At 39.7% G+C, this 23177-nt stretch overlaps 1 protein-coding gene across 1 annotated transcript in view; it reads right to left on the bottom strand.

Annotated features, from left to right (window-relative positions):
• Window positions 1–330: 330 nt before the first annotated feature.
• Window positions 331–23177, bottom strand: part of LOC127420862 (integrin beta-8-like) — a 35994-nt gene continuing 13147 nt past the window's right edge. The window contains exons 8-15 of the mRNA XM_051663444.1: window positions 22339–22428; window positions 16591–16734; window positions 14187–14559; window positions 13755–13977; window positions 7181–7284; window positions 6903–7013; window positions 2817–2977; window positions 331–2136 (exon numbers count right to left, since the gene is read on the bottom strand). Coding sequence (XP_051519404.1) covers window positions 2011–2136; window positions 2817–2977; window positions 6903–7013; window positions 7181–7284; window positions 13755–13977; window positions 14187–14559; window positions 16591–16734; window positions 22339–22428 — 1332 coding nt within the window. The 3' untranslated portion in view covers window positions 331–2010. The remainder of the gene's footprint in view (window positions 2137–2816; window positions 2978–6902; window positions 7014–7180; window positions 7285–13754; window positions 13978–14186; window positions 14560–16590; window positions 16735–22338; window positions 22429–23177) is intronic.

Below are 23177 nucleotides of genomic sequence, written 5' to 3'. Positions count from 1 at the left end.
TGCATTAGTCCAGACTAGATATGACAAGAGCTTGGAAAAGAAGCTGTGTAGCATGCTCAAATAGGAAAATTCAGATTTTCTAATATTGCACAGTGCAAATATGCATGATCAGGCTGTCTTTGCAATGGGTTCTGTGAAGTTTAACTGATCGTCAAATAATAAAATCGATATTCTTTATAAAAATATAGATATATGCAAATATGATCATCATTTTGACCCAACATAACTGCTTTGCTCTTATAATTATTCTATATTAATCTTAATAACTCAACAATGGTATAAGGTTAAATTATGAGTTTTATAAAAGAATTCAACAGAAACATTGTGTTGTGATTTTTATTATACTATCAAATTAATAACATCAAGGGCTGGTGTGAGGCTTGTACTGTGATTTTCAAAGTACGTTCACAAACACAAACTACAATCAGTAAGAACTGTGCAATTTCACAACCTACATATGCTACCACCATATTGCTTTATACCAGGAGTTGTTCACACTATACAAAATATTCAACAAAGCATTTATTTCTAAAAAATTGAAAAAATTGAAAAAGCTAAAAGATGAACTTAAAATAAATATTTGTTTAGTGTTTGCTTGATGTAAACACTGTGTTAAAACTAGATTTTTTTAGCCACAGGAATGTTATGGTGACCACGCATGTTGGTACCATTACTTGCTGCATCATTGGGCTTGTCGTCCAGTATTTTGGGCTGGAAGAGAACTGAGCCTCAGTAGTACATGACAACAGATATAAATACCGACCAGCAGGCAAATAATTAACACAAAACTCAATGCACAAATCGGAAACATACACTAAACTACTTGGAAGAAACTTCCTAAAAACTCCAGTTTTATCAGGGATGCATGTACATGTGCAGCATAATTTGAGCATGGAAAGTGCTGAAAAATAATTATTTAGTGTACCTTTAATTCGTATTTGAGATCTGAATTTAGATCTGTGCTTCAATCACAGTCAATAAGACTGAATGCCATTTTCAAAATAAACTACATTAAAAAATTCCACTGCTACACAGAAAGACACAAAGGAATTGTTATGAGTGTGTCGAACACTAGGTGGGATACTAATACCAGTCAGCAGGACAGGCTAGGCTGAAAATGGAATACTATCCTGCTTAAGGCACCCTGCACTGTATACAGCCTACTATTTTTTTAAACAGTATATAAAAAGAGTATGCAGCAATAAACGCCTCGCTATGTTGCATGTTTAATTCAGCGAGTGGCATTTAGTTATCTCAGAAATAAAAATGTTTGTGTTCGGAATGGAAAACAAGCATGCTGCTTACTATATACTACACAGTATACTGCATACTGTGTACTATTTAAAAAATAACCCAATTTTGGTCCAATCCAATAATGAAAAAACAAAAAAAAAGAAAAAAAATTAATAAAAAACAAAATTATGGTTCATAGTACTTCCGGTTCATTTGTCACACTGGAAATGGTATTTTAAGTATACAGAAAATCTGCTTTCTGTGTACACTATACATACTGTAAAACCAGTATGAGTAGAATGGAAGTATGCTATTCCGAACATAGACAGTCTGTAGTGTATTGTCAAGTAAAAAATAAAACAAATAAAAATATCACAAATACACTCTCACATCCAAACACAAACATTAAGTAACTCTGCAAAACCAGAGAGACAATCTAAAATATAGACAGTATTAGAGGTAACTGGCCGAGTGATTTGAGGTGAACATGTCTAAAACACATCAGTAAGGTTGAATTCACGTATTTATGTATGTTTATGTACCGTCCCCTTTGTATTTGCGTCAGGACAACAGAAATATAATGCCATTCTACATAATAAATAAAAATAAAAAAAACGGAGTGAAACAACTCAACGTGGAATAGTGCCCTCACAAAACCACACAGGATATTGCTTTCGCAAAGTAAGTGCATTGAAAATCGAGAAAAATACACATTGCGATTTCATTTAGGTAGTGCTTCTGTTTTGGAGGCATTTCTGGAGTGACCTTTGACCCCCTTCACTGCCAGACGTCATTCAGTGGCATCTTGGGTATGTGTGACTGCATTTCCACCGGGTGGTTTGGGAGGCGGTCCCTCCGGTATGTTATCGTTTTCTCGTTGGTCGTGGGGACATATGCTGAATCCTGTTTTAAGACACAAAATATATAGTTTTATGTTCAAGATATACAGTATGTATTTATATATATATATATATATATATATATATATATATATATATATATATATATATATATATATATATATATATACACACACTGGTGGCCAAATGTTTGGAATAATGTACAGATTTTGCTGTTTCGGAAGGAAATTGGTACTTTAATTCACCAAAGTGGCATTCAGCTGATCACAAAGTATAGTCAAGACATTACTGATGTAAAAAACAGCACCATCACTATTTGAAAAAAGTCATTTTTGATCAAATCTAGACAGCAGCCATCACTCCAACACCTTATCCTTGAGTAATCATGCTAAATTGATCATTTGGTACTAGAAAATCACTTGCCATTATATCAAACACAGTTGAAAGCTATTTGGTTCATTAAATGAAGCTTAACATTGTCTTTGTGTTTGTTGTTGAGTTGCCAGAGTATGCAATAGACTGGCATGTCTTAAGGTCAAAACTATTAATGGCAGATCCGTGGCATAAGAAAGTATTTCCATGCACAAATGCATTTTTTTTGTGACTGTCATTGTGACTTCTCATTTTTTTATTTACTTGTTCTTTGAACTGTTGTATAAAAGCAATATCACACTCGCAATCATGCTTAATGGCCCTGCAGCCGAATATATACCCTAAACGTACCTTATGGTTGTCTTCAAACTGTTGGTTGGTGTTTGTCGGCCATGAACAGTTTCTTGTTCTCAGTAGTTGTCTGACTGCGGCCAGCATGCAGATACCCAACATCACTGTCAGGAGGAAGACACTGAGGAACATCTTGAAGGATTGGCGACTCCAAACACACACTGCAGAGAGAGACGAAACTATAAATAGAAATTCCTATAAACTATAAACTTCACATCTCTGATCTTTCTGATCTACCCACAGGAAAGCTATATTACAAAGATGCTCCTTACTCTCATTGATGTGTGTTTGATGTTGCAAATTTTTCTCTGATGTTTGTCCAAAAATAAAAAGTATGGCTGTCAATTGATAATCAAATTAATTACATGATATGCCGATTAATTAATAGAACTCATTGCAATTAATCATATATATAAATATTGCTGAGAAAGGCCCTCAAATAACAATAATTCAATATATAATGAGTAAATAATTATAAATAGTTGAATTTAAATAATTATAACATCTATTAAAAACAATAATTCCGATAGTTAAAATGCATTACATTATTGTGGCAGATGATTAAAGCATTGATAAGACAATACAAATAGTGGTTTTAGAAGTCAACATATTTAATATTGTGGGCCTACAGTCCACAGCAATCTATTTCACAGCTGAATTCTTTAATCTGTCCAAGATTATTGTAAGGGCTTTCATAAGGACGCATCAATGTACACATGCATCAGATGGATGCTGTTAGATTGTCTCACTTTGGTTGCGATGTGTCATATACGTACTGTTTTTAGCTGACTGTGTCAAGTTAAACATAGTTTGAAACTTAGAAAAACACGTCTCGAGATCCCTGCGTTCAGAATAGCCACAATGAAAGATAAATAGAAGATAAACAGATTACAAAGATACAAAAAATAACTAAATATGATAACATGGTGATTGATAAGAAAAAAGGCTAATTTGTACTTCTGCTTTTGCAGTTCAAAGCAACAGAAATCACATTTTACACTTACATACTGTATATGATAGAACATTAAAAATTCATACTTTGCATATGTTGGGAAATTCCACAAAAATATCAACTAAATCAAGGAAAAATAAAAAAGATTTAACCAAAGAAACAATACCCCCTTTTAAATTCTGTATTATATTGGTATAATGGATAATGGATTATGCCTTCCAGACCGCTAGAGGGCGCCGCTTGCTCACACAGCTCTGACTGAGGCGCTGAATGCAGGCTATATTTTGAAACAGAGGCTGTTTCTCAATGTGCTTTCTTACGTTCTCATGGACTCGTTCTACGTCATCAACCACTGCCGAAGTTCGATTCCAATCCTCAAGAACGCAAGTACCAAGAATGCAGGAAATGACCCGGATGTGTCCTTGAAATCGAGGCTGCATCGGATAGTGACTTGTGGGCAAGAACTCGGTACTACGGTGGCAGATGAAAGACATTTATCATTTTGTTTTTTCCTCAAGAGTTTCCCACTGTAAGTCGTTATACTCCATCAACATTTGTTGTTTTTTTGGGCATCATTTTAATACAGTAATAAACATGGAGAAAACAAGTGTTTTCAGACTTTATTCTTTTAACGTATCACTAGTCCTGCAAAACATCGCTGGTGTGATGATATTATTGCTGTCACTGGTGTGATAATGCCAGTAGTTCTCTCACTGGATTCAAATGTGCTGTGATGGTTAACTGCGCAACAGGAAGATTGCAGCACATCTCAAAGCTCGCAATAGATGCGTTCTACATCTTGCTTGCTTGGAAAGACTGGTCTTTATAAGTACACAAGTCCGTTCTCTGCGTTCTTAGAATTGAGAAACACCCAGAGTCTTTTAAGGTTTAGTAATCTTGTAAGGCCATGTTGTTATTTCAATCTTATTTCAATCAATTGTGCAGCATTAATGGATATCATACCGATGTCTCAGAAGTCAAAGTCTGCTGGTTTCAAAGCGTTTTGTATGTTTTCTCTCATCATGTAGCCTATTGGTAAGTGCCGCTTTCACAACTGCCACGTCCGTTATGGCGTTTTTTTCCAGATTACGTGAGAATGAGAAAGAATAAAAATGAAATATTGCATGTTCTTAGGAGTGCCAACCCTTCTACACAATGTGATCATTGTTATTTCTGGATTGTGCATTGTAATTTTTATGAAGTGTGTTACTAATTGATTATAAATAAACCATCGGTTTTTCATATCTGTGTTTTCATGCTTATAACAGATGGTTTTAATTTGGTTGATAATTGGCTGATGATAAATATCGGCAGCTGATACATTGGTGCACCCCTAGTATAAATAATTATATAAGTAATAAATGCAGATAGCAAAGCTCAGATCATTTGGTCTTTGAAGAACTAGAAACTCTAGAGGAGATGCATGTGAGATTATTATTGGGGTCTTTTTTTTTTTTTTTTTTTTTTAAGGAGGAGAAATATTCTGCCGAACATCGTTTGTATTTCACAACAGATAGAATTGGTTTGAAACAACATGAGGGTGAGTAAATGAGAATAGAAATGTCTATCCCTTTAATTGCTGTCTTGGAGAATTGTGATTTCTCTTTGTGGCTTGTTTTCCTCCCTTGACAGTGCACATTCTCTCTTATAAAGTCACTTGCCCGAATGTCACAGCGGACACACCCCACGCCCCCTCACTGTTTCTTGGAAACAGCACGAACCATTGTGTGTGTGTGTGGACCTGCATTCCCTATTCTCAGCCCTATTTGCAGATCTCCATGGAAACCTAAAAAATGTCAAAATGCCAGTTTATCTTCTTTGTGTTTGGACCGAACTGAGTCTGAGCCAAGCTTACTAAATTTCCTAACTGTTGACCACACGTCCTCTGGAAATGAACAGTCCGGCTGGTTTGGACATCAGTGCCGGGCCGAAGAGAGCTTGTTTTCCAGCTGTTGTTGATGTCTTAACTGTAGAACCAATAAACATCTGGCTAATATTTGGGTTATAATTGTATTCTGGGATTTATTTGTCCCAAACAAACCCTTACTGGAATCTCTTTATCCGTTAGCCACAATTTCACCGTCACATTTAAGATCTTTTAACATCTTAGTTATTTCTATTCGACAGCAATGAGATAAAATGGAAATTAAATAGAGTGTTTTGCTGAAGTCTCCTTCATCTCAGATGTTTCTCATGTGTCTCCTATAGAGCTTTAGAAGACCTCAAAAATGTCTCAAACTGCTCAGACTGCCAGTATACCAAACCCATTTGTGGATTATAGGAATATTCTGGGTTCAATACAAGTTAAAATCAATCGACAGCATTTATGGCATAATGTTGATTACAACAAAATGTAATTTCGACTCGTCCCTCCTTTTCTTTAAAAAAAGCAAAAATCTGTTTTCCAGTGAGGCACTTACAAGCACTTGGAAGTGAATGGGGCCAATCTGTAAATGTTTAAATACACACTGTTTCAAAAGTATAGCCACAAGATATAAACAATATGTGTGTTAACATGATTTTAGTGTGATTAAATCACTTACTAACCTTTTCTGTGTGAAGTTATAGACAATTTTACAACTTCATTTACATGACGATGTAATGTCAACAACCCCTAAAATGACTGTAAAAATGACAATTTCAACAACTTTACAGCTCAAATAATAGCATGAGTTTTGACAGAGGAATTAATGTAAGTGCTTTTATAAAATTAGAATCTTCATATTTCTGTATTTAAACCCTCCAAAAATTGGCCCCATTCACTTCCATTGTAAGTGCCTCATTGTAACCTCAATTTCTGCTTTTTATAAAGAAAAGGAGGAACAAGTTGAAATGAATTTTTGTGGTGTATTAATATTATGCCACAAATGCTGTCGATTGAGCTTAACATGTATTGAACCTGGAATATTCCTTTAAATGTGCTTAATTGACATGACAATAATGTCAATAATGCACAAATCTTTCTGGCCATAAAAATAAGATTAATTTTCGTCATGCAAAATATAATAATTTCTTGTTCTCTTAATTTTTGAGTGAAATGTGACCTGAACATGTTCTTGTGAGATTCACCCACACAGACAAGCTGAAAAAGAGAAATAGGAGGAGAGGATGAAGAAAGGAATTCACTTCCTCACCAGGATGTCGGCTAATGTGCAGCTGAGGCCGATCTGATGCCAAATCCATGAGAAAGCGGTACTGACACTTATCAGTGCTGGGATACAGGCAGTACTTCCCTCTCACCAACTCTGAATAACAACACAGTTCATTCAGTCACCCAACACATCTCAAAGTTCACATCAAATCGCTTACAGAAGTCTTCAGTGTTTGATTCTCAGGCTGTTTTACAGGAAGTGAATAATTCTCACTGATTGATTTCCAATGTTTACATTCACTTGTTTGATGTTTCACCTACCTGTGATGTCATCGACATAGTCCACCAGTGGGGTGCAGCTGTGATTACAAAGCTGAAAACCATCTGATCCAAGTCCATTGGACAGATGACAATTCACACAACTCCTGATAGAGAGAGAAAGAGAGAAAGAGCACAACTTTTCAAAATCTAGTGCACTGCCTATGTAGGCAGCATTTTTAGCCATCCTGATGTGAAGATGAAATGGAAGGCAGCATAATGATTCCATATTAAGATGCCTTCTTTTGGCTAAATGTGGGGTGGGACTTTGGACTAATATGATTTTACGACTGGTAGAGAATAAAACCAATCGATTGACAAAATGCAGGAACTGACGCAACATGCAGCTTGAATGCTGTTTCGTGCATGTTATATCATGTTATAAAGGTCAAACTGAACAAGGTACCAATTTTTGGTGATAAAATGATTTTCTTGCTGAGAATTTTTGTCTTGTTTTCCAGTAAAAATATCTAAAAAAAAAACACTGTAAAAATGACAATTTAAAGAACTTTACAGCTCAAATAATACATTCATTTTAACAGAAAAAATTATGTAAGTTCTTTTATAAAATTATAAGTTTCACATTTCTGTCTTTAAACCCTCCAAAAGAAAAGGAGGGACGAGTCTAAATTAATTTTAGTGGTAATCAATATTATTCGACAAATGCTGTACAATGAGCTTAACTTATGAACCCAGAATATACCTTTAATGATAAAAAAATAAATAAAACGTGGTTCAAAGCCAAATAATCCAATGTGAAAAGAGACCTACGGGAGTTGAACTGAACCCAGTTAATTGGTTCGGACCATGCAGTGTTTTTACCGTTAACAAAAAACTAAAGCGAAAAACTAAATGAAAACATTTTCCTTAACTGAAATAAAACTAAAACTAACATGGTTAGGAAAAAAAAAACTAAAATACTTTTGCGTGACTCCAAAGCTATTTAAAATTAAATAAAATGACCTCAAATAAATGTACGTTTTAATTTTTGATACACAGTCTATTATAAAAATTCTAAACTTTTACAATCCGCCCGTCACAGTCTGTCTTCCGCTTCTTCTTCAAGGACTCTTATTTTGAAGTTTTCCCCTGGACTACATCTCCCATAGTTCACTTCCATCTGCTCCTCATCATCCTCACCTGTATTCCATTCCCTCATTTAGTTCCTTGTGTATAAATACCCTCTAGTTTTGTTCATCCATTGTCAGTCCTTGAATTGTTATGTGGTGTTTTTGAAGTGTAACGTTACGTTACGTTACATTGTGTTGTTAGTCTGTGATGTTTAGCTTTGTAGTTTGTTCTACTCCAGTGTTTGTTCCACTCCAGCGTTTGTTCCACTCCAGCGGTTACTATTGTTAACCACTCCAAGAACCCAGCGTTACAGAAGGACTGATCTGACAAAGAATACTTATCCACTTACCTGTTCCTCCTAACGTCCTCCTCTACTCCAGTGATCCCACTCTCATAGAAAGCCAGACCTCGACGAGCACATCATTGAGCATGGAGCTAACAGGGGTTTTCATGGAACTGTTCAGGCAGGATCTTCCCCTCTTGGAATATTCCACCAAGTTCTTCCAAACTCGCTGCAACAACCACCATACCGGATTTGTACCTCAAGTCCATATACGGTATGGGTTTAAACTTTCACCGAACAACAGCGCTTCCGGAGGCGGGGAATCTCTTCCTTGTGGTTTATATCCTTGCCACACTGAACATCCATCACCCCTCGCTATCTTCCATTACAACGGTTACTTCTCTCCCATCTTTCTCCCTCATATTGTGGGTTTTGGCAGGAACCCCATGCCACCTCCTTGCTCCACGCCTTCCTCGGCTCCTTGCTCCACGCCTTCCTCGGCTCCTCCTTCCAAGCCGTCCATGACTCCTCCTTCCAAGCCTTCCATGATTCCTCCAGCGCTCACGCCTGCCACGGTCAACGAACCAGCGCCCACGCCTGCCACGGTCAATGAGCCAGTGCCAGTGCCTGTAGCCTCAACCGTCCCAGAGCCAGTGTCTGTAGCCTCAACCATCCCAGAGCCAGTGCCTGTAGCCTGGACCGTCCCAGAGCCAGTGCCTGTAGCCTCGACCGTCCCAGAGCCAGTGCCTGTCACCTTGACCATCCCAGTGCCAATGCCTGTTACCTTGACCGCCCCTGAGCCAGCTCTCCCCAAGTTAATAGACCTTGACTTGCTCCCCGCCCTGACTACCCTTCATCCTCCGCTGGTTCCAGCCAGCATAATGGACACCCTTGTTCCATCCAGTGCCCTGTCCCTGCTGGCTCCACACAAGACATTTGCTCCTCCTCCTCCTCCTCCTGGTCAGCCAGCTCCTCCCACGTCACCGGGTTGACCTTCGCTCCCTCCGAAACCATGGTCAAGGGGAACCTCAAAACCTCCGAGCCCTGGACTCCGCCTTGGCCCTTCGTTCCCTCTGTCCCACCTTGGCTCTATGTCCCTTTGGCTCCACCGTGGTCCTTCAGGCAATCGGCTTCTCCGGGGTCCCTCGTCCCTCCAGCTCCACCTTAGTCGGTCGGTCACCTGGCTCCACCTCGGCTCTCCGATCCTCCAGCTACGCTTCGTCACTCCGAGCCTCTAGCTTCACCGGGGACCACCTTCCCTACGGCTCCACCTCAGTCCTCAGTCCCACCGGCTCTGCCTCTGTCCTCAGATCCCCCAGCTTCACCTCAGTCCTCCGAGCCTTCGGCGCTAACTTGGTCCTCCGAACTTTCGGCTCCACCTTGGCCCTTCGAGCCGTCGGCTACTCTCTGCGCCCCTCAGGTCTCTCATAGCTCCGCCTTCCCTGGCTCCGCCCCTCGGGTCTCTCATTGCTCCGCCTTTCCATGGCTCTGCCCCTTGAGCCTCCCACGGCTCCACCCTTAGAGCCTTCCATGACTCCGCCTGCCTTCATCGAGCCTCTCTTAGCTCTGCCCTCAGACTCTTCCTCAGCTCTGCCCACTTCCCCAGAGTCTCCTCCTTCAGCGGTTCCACCTCCTGATCCAGTCCTTGCCCTGTGGCTGCCTCCCAGACCTCCTGACCCAGTCCCTGCCCCGAAGCTGCCCCCCAGGCCTCCTGATAGTCCTCCTTGGATCCTTCTTCACCTTCTGTGTCACCTTACCCTCCTCATCCGTCTTTGGGCGCCATAAGTTGCCCTTTGGGGGGGGGGGGGTAACGTCACAGTCTGTCTCCCTCTTGTTCTTCAAGGACTCTTATTTTGAAGTTTTCCCCTGGACTACATCTCCCATAGTTCAATTCCCTCATCACTTCCATCTGCTTCTCATCATCCTCACCTGTATTCCACTCCCTCATTTAGTTCCTTGTGTATACAGTGCATCCTGAAAGTATTCACAGCACTTCACTTTTTCCACATTTTGTTATGTTACAGCCTTATTCCAAAATGGATTAAATTCATTATTTTCCTCAAAATTCTACAAACAATACCCCATAATGACAACATGAAAGAAGTTTGTTTGAAATCTTGCAAATTTATTAAATTAAAAACGAAAAAATAAAATAAAATCACATGTACATAAGTATTCACAGCCTTTGCTCAATACTTTGTTGAAGCACCTTTGGCACCAATTACAGCCTCAAGTCTTTTTGAGTATGATGCTAGTATGCTTGGCATACCTATTTTTGGGCAGTTTCTCCCATTCTTCTTTGCAGGACCTCTCAAGCTCCATCAGGTTGGATGGGGAGCGTCGGTGCACAGCTATTTTCAGATCTCTCCAGAGATGTTCAATCGGGTTCAAGTCTGGGCTCTGGCTTGGCCACTCAAGGACATTCACAACGTTGTCCCGTAGCCACTCCTTTGTTATCTTGGCTGTGTGCTTAGGGTCGTTGTCCTGTTGGAAGATGAACCTTCGCCCCAGTCTGAGGTCCAGAGCGCTCTGGAGCAAGTTTTCATCAAGGATGTCTCTGTACATTGCTGCATTCATCTTTCCCTTGATCCTGACTAGTCTCCCAGTTCCTGCTGCTGAAAAACATCCCCACAGCATGATGCTGCCACCACCATGCTTCACTGTAGGGATGGTATTGGCCAGGTGATGAGTGGTGCCTGGTTTCCTCCAGACATGATGCTTGCCATTCAGGCCAAAGAGTTAAATCTTTGTTTCTCATGGTCTGAGAGTCCTTCAGTTGCCTTTTGGCAAACTCCAGGTGGGCTGTCTTGTGCCTTTTACTGAGGAGTGGCTTCCGTCTGGCCACTCTACCATACAGGCCTGATTGGTGGAGTGCTGCAGAGATGGTTGTTCTTCTGGAAGGTTCTCCTCTCTCCACAGAGAAACGCTGGAGCTCTGTCAGAGTGACCATCGGGTTCTTGGTCACCTCCCTGACTAAGGACCTTCTCCCCTGATCGCTCAGTTTGGCCAGGCGGCCAGCTCTAGGAAGAGTCCTGGTGGTTCCAAACTTCTTCCATTTACAGATGATGGAGGCCACTGTGCTCATTGGGACCTTCAGTGCTGCAGAATTTTTTCTGTACCCTTCCCTAGATCTGTGCCTCGATACAATCCTGTCTCGGAGGTGTACAGACAATTCCTTGGACTTCATGGCTTGGTTTGTGCTCTGACATGCACTGTTAACTGTGGGACCTTATATAGACAGGTGTGTGCCTTTCCAAATCATGTCCAATCAACTGAATTTACCACAGGTGGACTCCAATCAAGTTGTAGAAACATCTCAAGGATGATCAGTGGAAATAGGATGCACCTGAGCTCAATTTTGATTGTCATGGTAAAGGCTGTGAATACTTATGTACATGTGATTTTTTTTCGTTTTTTATTTAATAAATTTGCAAAGATTTCAAACAAACTTCTTTCACGTTGTCATTATGGGGTATTGTTGATTTTGAGGAAAATAATGAATTTAATCCATTTTGGAATAAGGCTGTAACATAACAAAATGTGGAAAAAGTGAAGCGCTGTGAATACTTTCTGGATGCACTGTAAATACCCTCTAGTTTTGTTTGTCCATTGTCAGTCCTTGAAGTGTTATGTGGTGTTTTTGAAGTGTTACATTGTGTTATTAGTTTGTGATGTTTAGCTTTATAGTTTGTTCCACTCCAGCGTTCATTATTAAAAGACTTAAAGTATCAGCTCCCTGCGTCTCCTCTCTTCCTCTTCCACTCCAAGAACCCAGCGTTACACCGCCTTCATTAAACATGAAAATGTCATTAGATAGCAGTAACACGAGACTACCCTGAAATATTTAATATTGTTAAACATATATAAAAAATATCTGTAAACGCTTTAGCAATAGCAGCTATGAAATACTAAAACTAAAATAAAAACTAAACCAAACTGAAACTAGAAAGTCCTAAAACTTCAAAGTAACTGTCAAAGAGTGAAAACTAACGAAAGCTAAACAAAATTAAATAGAAATAAAAAGTAAAATAAATTAAAAAATCAAAACTATAATAACCCTGGACCAAGTAATCGAAAAAATATGAAAAAAGCCTTAGTGTTTCACCGAACGCAGTTTTGCATCCATCCGCACTGTAGTTCCAATTGTTTTCTATTTATGTACATTTTTGAAGGCAAGTACAAAAGCAATTTGCAGAACTAAAATGAACTTTATCACACTAATGCAATCAGATCATGATTTCTGTGTGGATTACTGCTCCATCTTCAGTGTAATTATGGTTGGTGTCTAGTATCAGATTTAAAAAAATATATATATATATTTAAAAAAAAGAATTAGAGGGATCAATAAATTATGAACAGTTATACTTTATTAAACTATGCCTAATTAATATGCAAATAAAAAAATCCATAAAAAGTAACTAATCTGATTACAAGTATTTTAAAGGCCACGTACACACTGCAAAGTTTTGGGAGTGACAACCGCTTTTAAATGCGGGAGTGATTCCCCTAAATTTTCGTCCATGAGTGTACGGAATATAGGACTGACTCCCGCGATTGCGATGATTGACAAGTGTAGATATAGCAACGCTGCAGCGTCTCGCGCCAGTGAAACATGAATGCCACCAGGTTAACCCGTTTTTTGTTCACTGCTTTTGAGCAAAGAGATTATCCACCACAGATGTATTGTCATCCGACAATGTTTAGTTAGCTGCCATCGACAGAATCGCTGTGTTTTGTTTATGTGGATCTAAGCGGCTGTTGTTAAAGAGCACGTGCTCTGGACTGTAATGTATCGGTTACCCCGAGACCGCAGGGCTGATGAGAGAAACTACAATAGAGAGAGGCAGACTGAATTCATATGAATGAATGAAGACACATACCTCTGTAAGTGTGATTTACACCAGGAGAATACAGACACATCTCACATTTGCCATTAATCGCGTCATTAACAACTAGTTGTTCGTTCCGTACACAATGCGTGGAATTTTTGAAAATGCTGTTGTCACCACTTGACTTTTACCGAACTGTGTGTTTACAGAACAGGATTAAGCACTAAAAGGTGAACTGACAACTGAATTTAGCTGTAGTGTGTATGTAGCCACAATGTAATTTAATCGAATTACAAGTACTTGATATTTTAAATCTGATTACGTAATCCAGATTACATGTAATCCGTAACTACCCAGCACTGCCAAATAAACAAACAAGAGAGAAAGTGATTACCAGTGAGATTGGCAGGAACTGTAGCAGATGGGACACTTCTCACAGAATGTTCCAGAGCGTTGGGGCTCGTCACACACACACTTGCCACACACACACTTTCCTTGACCACTGCAAATCAATCCATCCTCTGATACGCAGGTTTCTGTAGAGACAGGACAGTCGCAGGTCTCGCCAGTCCAGCCGGGGAGACACACACATTCACCTGAAACACATCGCCCGTGCCCTAACACACACATACACACAATGATCAACATGATTTTTAATTAGGCATTAATGCAAAAATGGGCATTAGCTCATGGTTATTCAATTCAATTCAAGATTGATGCCTTACAAACTCTCCCAGTGAGCAAGACCCCCACCCATTTTGTGATATAAGATTTTAGTCACATCGGCCACCACCAGTTCAGATAACAAACACATTTCACGGCTCACCTCCACACACTAGGCCTCTCTCGTACGGACACGAGAAGTCGTCCATCTCACAGAATGTTCCGTAGACGGTTCCAAATCTGCTAGAATCACACACACACGTCCCACATCGACAAGTTCCTCTTCCACTGCAGACCGGTTTGCTTGCTTCCTCTCTACACTCATCAGTTGAACCCATGCCCGTCTCTGAAGAACAAGGCGAGGGGTTCAAGTCGTCATGACAATGCCCCTTCTCCTTGCAGCTACACCCACACACCTGTTGGACTCGTACGGTAACAGACTCATTATATCCGACAGGCCTCACATTTATCAACACCTCCTGATCTGTACCATCCGCAGGGCAAGAGGTCATGCCGACCGTGACCTGGAAGAAGACCTTGAGTGGAGACAGACAGCACACAAACTCCTGAGACACTGCAGATAACGTTTGGCAACAGAAAAAGAATGTTTTTGAAATGTTTCATTTTTAAACTTTAGAACCAGCTGAAAATGCAAATAGAAAGAACACAAAGAACATAAACAGTGCTAACATTATCTCGGTAAATTCTCAAAGCCAAACTGCAAAGTCTCTTGACATTGTGGTCACTCTGCTTTGCTTAAAATATGCAGTATATTTATTATAATATTTTTATATATTATGTTTATAGGGCTGTGAATCGATTACAGTTTTTAAAAACTAATTAATCGCACAGTTTTCTGTGATTAATCGCGATTAATCGTGATTGTTGGTGGTACATGATACATAACAACAAACAATAAAAATTAATATATTTACTTTATACTTTGTCTCAAAGAACTTGCAAGAAATTGGTTAATCATCATTTATTTTAATTATAAAAAAATTGTAAATTGTTTAGTTTTTTGTGTGTGTGTGTGTGTGTGTGTACAGAGTTAAAGGAATATTCAAGGCTCAATCGACAGCATTTGTGGCATAATGTTGATTACCACATTATGACTTGTCCTTCATTTTCTTTAAAAAAATAAATAAATAAAAAAAATATTGAGGTTCCAGTGAGGCACTTACAATGGAAGTGAATGGGGCCAATTTTTGGAGGGCTTAAAAGCAGAAATGTGAAGATTATAATTTTATAAAAGCACTTACATTAATTCTTCTGTAAAAACTCATGCTATTATTTGAGCTGTAAAGTTGTTGAAATTGTAATTTTTACAGTCATTTTAGGAGTTGTTGACATTACATCGTCATGGGAACGAAGTTGTAAAATTGTCTATAACTTTACACAAAAAAGGTTAGTAAGTGTCACACTAAATCACACTAAAATCACGTTTACATGCATATTGTTTATGTCTTGTGGCTATACTTTTGAAACTTATTTTAACGTCCAAAAATTCCCCCATTCACTTCCATTGTAAGTGCCTCACTGGAACCCAGATTTTTGCTTTTTTTAAAGAAAAGGAGGGACAGGTCAAAATATATATTTTTTTGGTTATCAATATTATGCCACAAAAGCTGTCAACTGAGCTCAACTTATATTGAACCTGGAATATTCTTTTAATTAAAAACAAATTACAGGTATTAATCTTTGATACAAGTATATGTATACATGCCATAAAATCAGTGGACTTGCTGTAATAAAAAATTGGGCAAAATCTTCTGCCATTTTACAGTGGATTTCTTTTTTTTTTTTTTAACTAATAGGATCAAATGGGCAGATTTAATTTATATCAAGCTTTATTGGCAAGATAAACTTAAGTGTACATTACCAATGCATTATTAGACACTATACATACATATTTAAAACATATTGAATGCTGAAGTTTAATTTTCTGAAGTTTAAAATCTCAAAAATATTATTTTCTCTGGCTGCCGTTCAGTCTCTAAAAGTATACCTGGCTGCAGTTTGCTGAACATCCAGGTCCTTCTCAGTCTCTATCACGCACATGCTGGGGCTCTCTCGCGCGTTTTTTTTTTTTTTTTGGAATATTATATATGCCAAATTTAGCCACAGGAATTGGGGAAAAACATTAGTTAATTTTCCCTTTGTACAAAGGTGCCTGGGTTTGTTCCTGGCATGCAGCAGATGCCCTAAACTCACCCTCACCCTATTCCAATAGTAGCCTGAGTAGCCTCCCGGGAACAACTCAAGACACCTTTCTCCCATCACATGAAATTTCAGAAAAAAAAAAAAAAACTGATTCTACATTAACTGAGTTATATATATATGCGTTAAACCAAAACTATAAATTGAAGAAATTAATGTGTTACATTTCCCAGCCCTAATATTTATTTATAAAAGTTTGGAATGAGGGGAAGAAAATTATGACAGAATTCCTGTTCCTTTATGAAGAGTGTTTTTTTTAAAATATTTTTTATAGGAGCTTGATATCAAACACAACTTCTCTGTCATTTGACTGAAAACAGATGTATCTGCATTAAAGGGTTTCGTACTGTTTGTCTGGGCTGAACGTTGGAACATTTTGTGTTTTCAAAAACAGAGGATCCGTTGGGGCAAAAGGCCGTTACGTTCACCCGGAACCGGTGAGCTTGGCTGTCCTCCACCCCGATCTGCAATTCCACATCAGATAGCAGCTTCTAAAGGAAAAGAAAGAAAACTTAGCTCTTAAAAATGCCAAGAGTTTGCTTGACTCATTACAATGCTCTTCTGCATCATTTCATTAATTACTGCTGTCATGATACAGTGATACAAACATTGCTTTCAAATTAATTTAATTTGATACCATAATGTTAATTGTGCTGGTCAAATAGTGCAGAGTTTTGTGAATAAAGCACAATCTATAATGCATCTAATTTACATTGAAAGGAGCCAGGTTTGCACGGAAAAAAAGATAATTACTAGGAAGGCTGTCAATCGATTAAAAGTTGCATTCGAATTAATTACATGATGTGCTGATTAATTAATCAAATTAATTGCAATTAATCACATATATCAATAATTACAGACAAAGGCCCCCAAATAAGGATTATTTAGTATATACTGCAGTGACTAAATTAATTATAAATACACTATAAATAATTCAGATAATTAAAATACATAACATTATTATGGAATCACACAAGTAAAGCATTGATAGCTTTATAAGTCTATTTACTGTTTCTTTTATATTCATATCATTGCTGTCTAGAGTAGGCTTATGATATGCTTATGTGCAATGCATTTAGAAACTGAGTTTGTCAATCTCTCACAGGATGCATTCCATCTGTGTGATTTGAAATGTTTGTCTATGTACACATGCGTCAGACGGACGCTCTTGAAGCATCTCACTTTGGGTTGTGTTGCGTATCAGCGTCTCACGCAATAAACGCTGCATTTTAGGATGCTGTGTTAAGTTAAAACTTGGGCTGTCAACCGATAAGTAATGAATAATGTACAGTCAGCTAGTTGTTATTGCAAAACAAACCCAGACAGAGTGATCAGAACTTGTATTGTCTTGTATTACCCTAAAGGCGTTTATTTTGCAATAACAACCAGCTGACTGTACATTATCCCGCTTATTACATGGCTACTAACCAAATAAATGGACATAAAATATTGATTTGAGTTTAAATTATTTTATTAGCTTGTACAGATCGCACAGCGATCTAAGAAGTAGAAAAGATGACTCGCAATACCCAGATGACCGGGTCTGATATGTCTTAATCCCCAGATGTGCGGTTGTTACACAGACATATCAGACCACTAGATGGCACCTTTGTCAAGAAAAATGTGTGTATGTATTTAATAACCATATTGTAATGTCTACATTTTTGGGTAATTCTGTCAGTGAATTAAATACTTTTAAATATTTTCTCTAATATATTTTTTTCTTTATTTGGAGCTTGACAATAAGTCAAAAGTACAAAAAAAGCCCCAACTTGGTTTTAAATAATTTTTTTCAATAACGCTAATTTTCACATTATGCCATATTTCAGTCTGATATTGTCAGGGTTCGTGTAGCTTGAGGCAAGAGAGAGGATCCAAATGCAGCTCTTTTAATGATCAACAAACAGAAGAAGTAACTCAATGAAGAAGGTAAACATAAACTCAAGAGCAGTATGCTGGCTTACAACGCTCTACATACAAACAAGAACCGACCAAGGAACAAGAGGGCATATATACACACAAGGGCTAACAAGATGACAAGGAACACCTGTGATACATTTAGGGCAATGGAACAGGAAGACAGACATAACAGAGGAAAAACTTCAAACTAAGAGTCTCTTCAAACTTTCAAAATAAGAGTCCTTGGGGAAAATATAAGAATGACGTGACATGACAGAACCGGAGGCCAGTGAGGTGGCTCTTGGAAGGGAGCGAGGTCTTGGGGTGGAGCAGTATGCGGCGCAGGAGGCGAAGCTGCGGGATGTTCAGGGGATGGAGGGGATGGAGTGGACGGAGAGCAGGAGGCAGAGCGGGTGGAGCTGCAGGAATCTCAGGAGGTGGAGCGGACAGAGCTGCAGGAGTCTCAGGAGGAGGAGCAGGTGGAGCCCCAGGAGGCGGAGCTGCGGGAGGCTCAGTAGAAGGAGCCACAGGAGACGGAGCTGCAGGAAGTGGAGTGGGCGGAGCCGCAGGAGGCTTAGGAGATGGAGCTGCAAGAGATGGAGTGGGCAGAACCGCAGGAGGCAAGGGCTCAGGGGGCAGAGCCGTGGAAGATTCAGAGGGCAGAGCCATGAAAGACAGAGCCACAGGAGAAGGAGCGGGAAGCGGAAGGGCCTCCGTTGAGGGGGTCTCTGGAACCACCGGAGCTAGGAGCATAGGGGCCTCCATCAAGTGGGTCTCTGGAACCACCGGAACTTGAAAGAGAGTGGTCTCCGTCTAAGGGATCTCTGAGACCACTGGAGCCGGGATCAGATTAGGGAGAGGAGGAGCCGCTAATGCTAGAATTTCTAGGGTTAACCTCACGTATTCCCTCTATGTGTAGTCTCCCATCTCAGGCAGTTCCCCCCACTGGTGACATATTAGTCCAGTCTGGTATAGTGACTTGAGGTGGGAGTCCTCAAAACCTGTGAGGCTGGCAATGGCACAGAAGCGAAGAGAGTATTCCCAAATGGGTAAATCCGCCAGGCTCAACTGAATAAACAAAGCTGCTAGATCAATTTTGTAGGGTTGATTCTTCTGTCAGGGTTTGTGTAGGGATGAGGCAAGATAGAGGATCCAAATGCAGCTCTTTTAAAGATCAACAAACAGAAGAAGGAGGTAACGCAACAAAAAAGGTAAACATAAACTCAACAGCAGTACGCTGGCTTACAATGCTCTACATACAAACAAGAACCGAAAAAGGAACAAGAGGGCATATACTGTATATAACATAACAGAGGAAAAACTTCAAGCTAAGAGTTTCTTCAAATTTTCAAAATAAGAGTCCTTGGGGAAAACATAAGAATGACGTGACGTGACAGATATGTTGTTGACCAACATTATTATAAACTTTCTTCAAGAAACTCGAGATCTTTCCAGAGCAATACAACGTAGAGAATAATACATAAGTAAAAAAATAAAATAAAATACTGCAACAAAAATAAACACTTCTTGCAGAAAATTTCCAAAATGATGTAAACTCTTCTTACAGAAAATAAATATCAAATAAATATAAACAGTTCTTGCAAATAAATAAATATACTGTGTCGTGCGACACAGTTTGCATATTATATTTTTCTGCTCTGTGTTGGGTTTTGTGAATATATACCACAGCTGTCGCACCTGTTTTAATAACAAGCTCCTCTACATTTTCTTTATTTGTCTGGGAGTCATCCCGTTCTGTGGAGATATTTTTCTTAGGATTTTTCCTGGGTCAAAAATTATTATGTAGTACGTGTGATCCCGCTCGGTGCTCTCCTGTAAATATCAGAAATCCTGCTGGACTCGCAAGCACTTGCGTGCTTCAGAGATAATATGCATACGCTAATATGAAAAACAGATGTGCGTGTCAGATCAGAAGCATATAAAGTGCTTATGAAACACTGAACGTGAGATGAATGTAATTGAATTTGCTTGGGCGGCCTTCCATGTTTCTTAAATTCACTCACGTGGAGCCCTGCCCACTGAAGCCCATGCTGTGCACATGAATATTTACATATAGCGATATACACGATATAGCAAAATCTCTATCGATTGACACTATATCATCGCCGCAATATATATTGTCATATCGCCCAGCCCTAGTACTCATCTTGTGCTGATGCTAGTCTCAAGCAAGCCTGAGTGTGGTTTGTTTACAGTACAGCTGCACTTTCCTTTACAGCTGGAGTTTTGCTTACTGCCCCCTGCTGAAAACATGTGGTACTCCAAGCTTGAATTGCTCTGATGGTAGGAATATTCCTTATTGCGGTCTGGGTATTTATTGCGTAATTTTTTTTTCCACTTTATTTTTCATAAAATTAAATGCACTGAATTAACGAGTTAAATCTAAACACCATTAGTTAAAAGTAGTGTGAAACTTAAAAAAATGTGCTTCAAGATCCCTGCATTATGTTGTGCTTAGTCCAGCTGTATTTAGTCGCAAAAGTGTCATCTGTGAAATGCTGTACTGCCTCCTCACCACAACCCCATCTCTTCTGCTGTTTTTACATTTTTATTTCAAGTTAATGTTCATGTAATTAATCTCACTAAATGAACACATTAAATTGACAACCCTAATTAATTTAAATACTTAAGGTGCTGTAACAGTATAAAGGATGGGCAAGGATGAGGTGGGAACTGGACGAAGCATCAAAGTAATATTTTAATGAAAACTTAAACACACACATGGCAGCTGCATGTGGCTCTCTCTCTCCCAAACTGCCGCATCCGGCTGCATTTATCCCTCTCCTCGGCTGATTAGCCCGATTGGGGGCCGGGCATGCGTAGTGACGGCCCGGCCCCGTCCTCCTCCTCATCACACTCCTCCCACCTTTGTCTCAGGCCGGGGAACCCCCAGCATGACGTACATCTCCCCGGGGGTGTTGCCCTCTGCCTCTCTAGAGCTGGGGAGGGGGACAAGGGGAGGGGAAAAAAAAAAGATGGGAGGAGAGGAGAGGGAAAGGGCGAGGTAAAGCGACAGTGAGAGAGAGAGAAAAAAATGCTTGCCAGTTCCCAGACACGCCGTCGCCTGGTCCTCGACCACTCCTCCACCCTCTGGCGGACGACAGCCGCTCCTCCCCGGGCGGACAGCAGTGAGTCCTCCGACCCCTGGTGGATGGAACGCCCCTCCGCCCCTGGCAGCGGCTCCACCGCTCTAGGCGGCCGGCAGTGAGCCCCTCCTCCCCTCGCGGACGACGGCCGTTCCTCCATGTCCAGGCGGCCGGCAGCAACTCCTCCGTCCCCTGGAGGACGGCCTTGGCTGCTCCTTTGGGCGGACAGCAGTAGCGAGGACTCCATGACATCATATCCCTCCTTCTTCCCGGGTTTCGGGACCAATGTAACAGTATAAAGAATGGGCAAGGAGGAGGCGGGAACCAAATGAAGCATCAAAGTAATATTTTAATGAAAACTTAAACAAAAAGACACATAACACAAACACACACACGGCAGCTGCGTGTGGCTCTCTCTCCCGAACTGCCACATCCGACTGCATTTATCCCACTCCTCGGCTGATTAGCTTGACTGGGGGCCGGGTGTGCGTAGTGATGGCCCAGCCTCGCCCTCCTCCCCTCCTCATCACAGGTGCATTACTTTATGATTACATATGGTTAAACTGGATTGCGAGGCGTTAGTGACTAAAATGCAGGTTTTTTCATTGATATACTGCTCGCAAAAGTGGCACAACTGTTTAGCGAATTCGTCCCTCAGTGTTACCCATTTCCAAAAAGAACCCATTCTCTCCAGCAGTTTCAGGGTGAAAAAAGGACGGTCCAAAAATAGCATCTTTGTTCGCTCAGTAATCGGAGCTCACAGCATTTTTGGAGCACTTATCAGAGGCTGTTTATAATACAGGCTTGTGTTCGTTGGGATCAGTAGATTTGGGAGAGAACAATACATTGTTGTGCATACAGTGAGATAATTTGTCTTCATACATGCATGCCAGAATGGATTCTGGTGACATTGCCCTTGTTTTTCTGTAAAAATGAAACTTGTAACAGTAAACGGTAAATGGAAAGCCTACTTCATCTGAAATGTTTCGAAATGTTTGAGAGGGATTTTTCCCTTTAATTTGTCCTTGAGTGGATGGAGATAATGAAATGTTTACTCTATAATAAAGTGAAAGAAAGAGAGGTGTTTACCTTGTAGGCATGCACCACTAAATCTTTAAGATTAGATGCTTTGGGGAACAGTCGACCCACATAGCTTCCTGGAATCAAGTACAACAGATCCTGTCCGAGGAGAAGAGAAAAACATTGAGCATTTCTATGCCTATGAATTTGAGGGAAATATTAAATAAATATTCCATGTTAAATACAACTGAAATCCTATTGAAAGCATCTGTGGCCTTCTCTTGATTGCCACAAAAATAAAGTCAATTTGAGTCTCAGTTTGTAAAAACATTAAAAAAATGTGTACAGTGAGTAGACTTACAATGGAGGTCTATGGCCAAGTTTAAACGGACGTGTTTAAACGCAGAAATGTGAAGCTTGTATTTTTGTTAAAGCACTTACATGAATTATTGACTGTAAATGTTAGATAATTGAGCTGTAAAGTTGCCAAAATCATTCTTTCTAGGCGGATGTATTGGATTTGTAGTTCCGACTCTGTGTACAGAACAGGACTAAAGCAGTGTTCAATACAAGTTAAGCTCAAATTGACAGCATTTCTGGCATAATGTTGATTACCAAAAAAAAAAAAAAAAACATTTTCAACTCGTGCATCATTTATTAAAAAAAAAAAAAGCAAAAATCACAGTTACAGTGAGGCACTTATAATGGAAGTCAATGGGGCCAGTCCATAAACATTAAAATACTCACTGTTTTGAAAGTATAGCCACAAGACGTAAACATTAGTATGTGTTAACATGATTTTAGTGTGATAAAATCGCTTACAAACCCTTTCTGTGTAAAGTTATATTCAACATTACAACTTCGTCACCATGATGATGCAACCCCGCTAAACCCTGTAATCGCTTTTA

The sequence above is a fragment of the Myxocyprinus asiaticus genome, chromosome 30 (genome assembly GCF_019703515.2).
Source record: "Myxocyprinus asiaticus isolate MX2 ecotype Aquarium Trade chromosome 30, UBuf_Myxa_2, whole genome shotgun sequence".
Classification (NCBI taxonomy): Eukaryota; Metazoa; Chordata; class Actinopteri; order Cypriniformes; family Catostomidae; genus Myxocyprinus; species Myxocyprinus asiaticus.
Note: the sequence above shows the minus strand (reverse complement) of the source record. Positions and strands in the feature narration are given on the sequence as shown.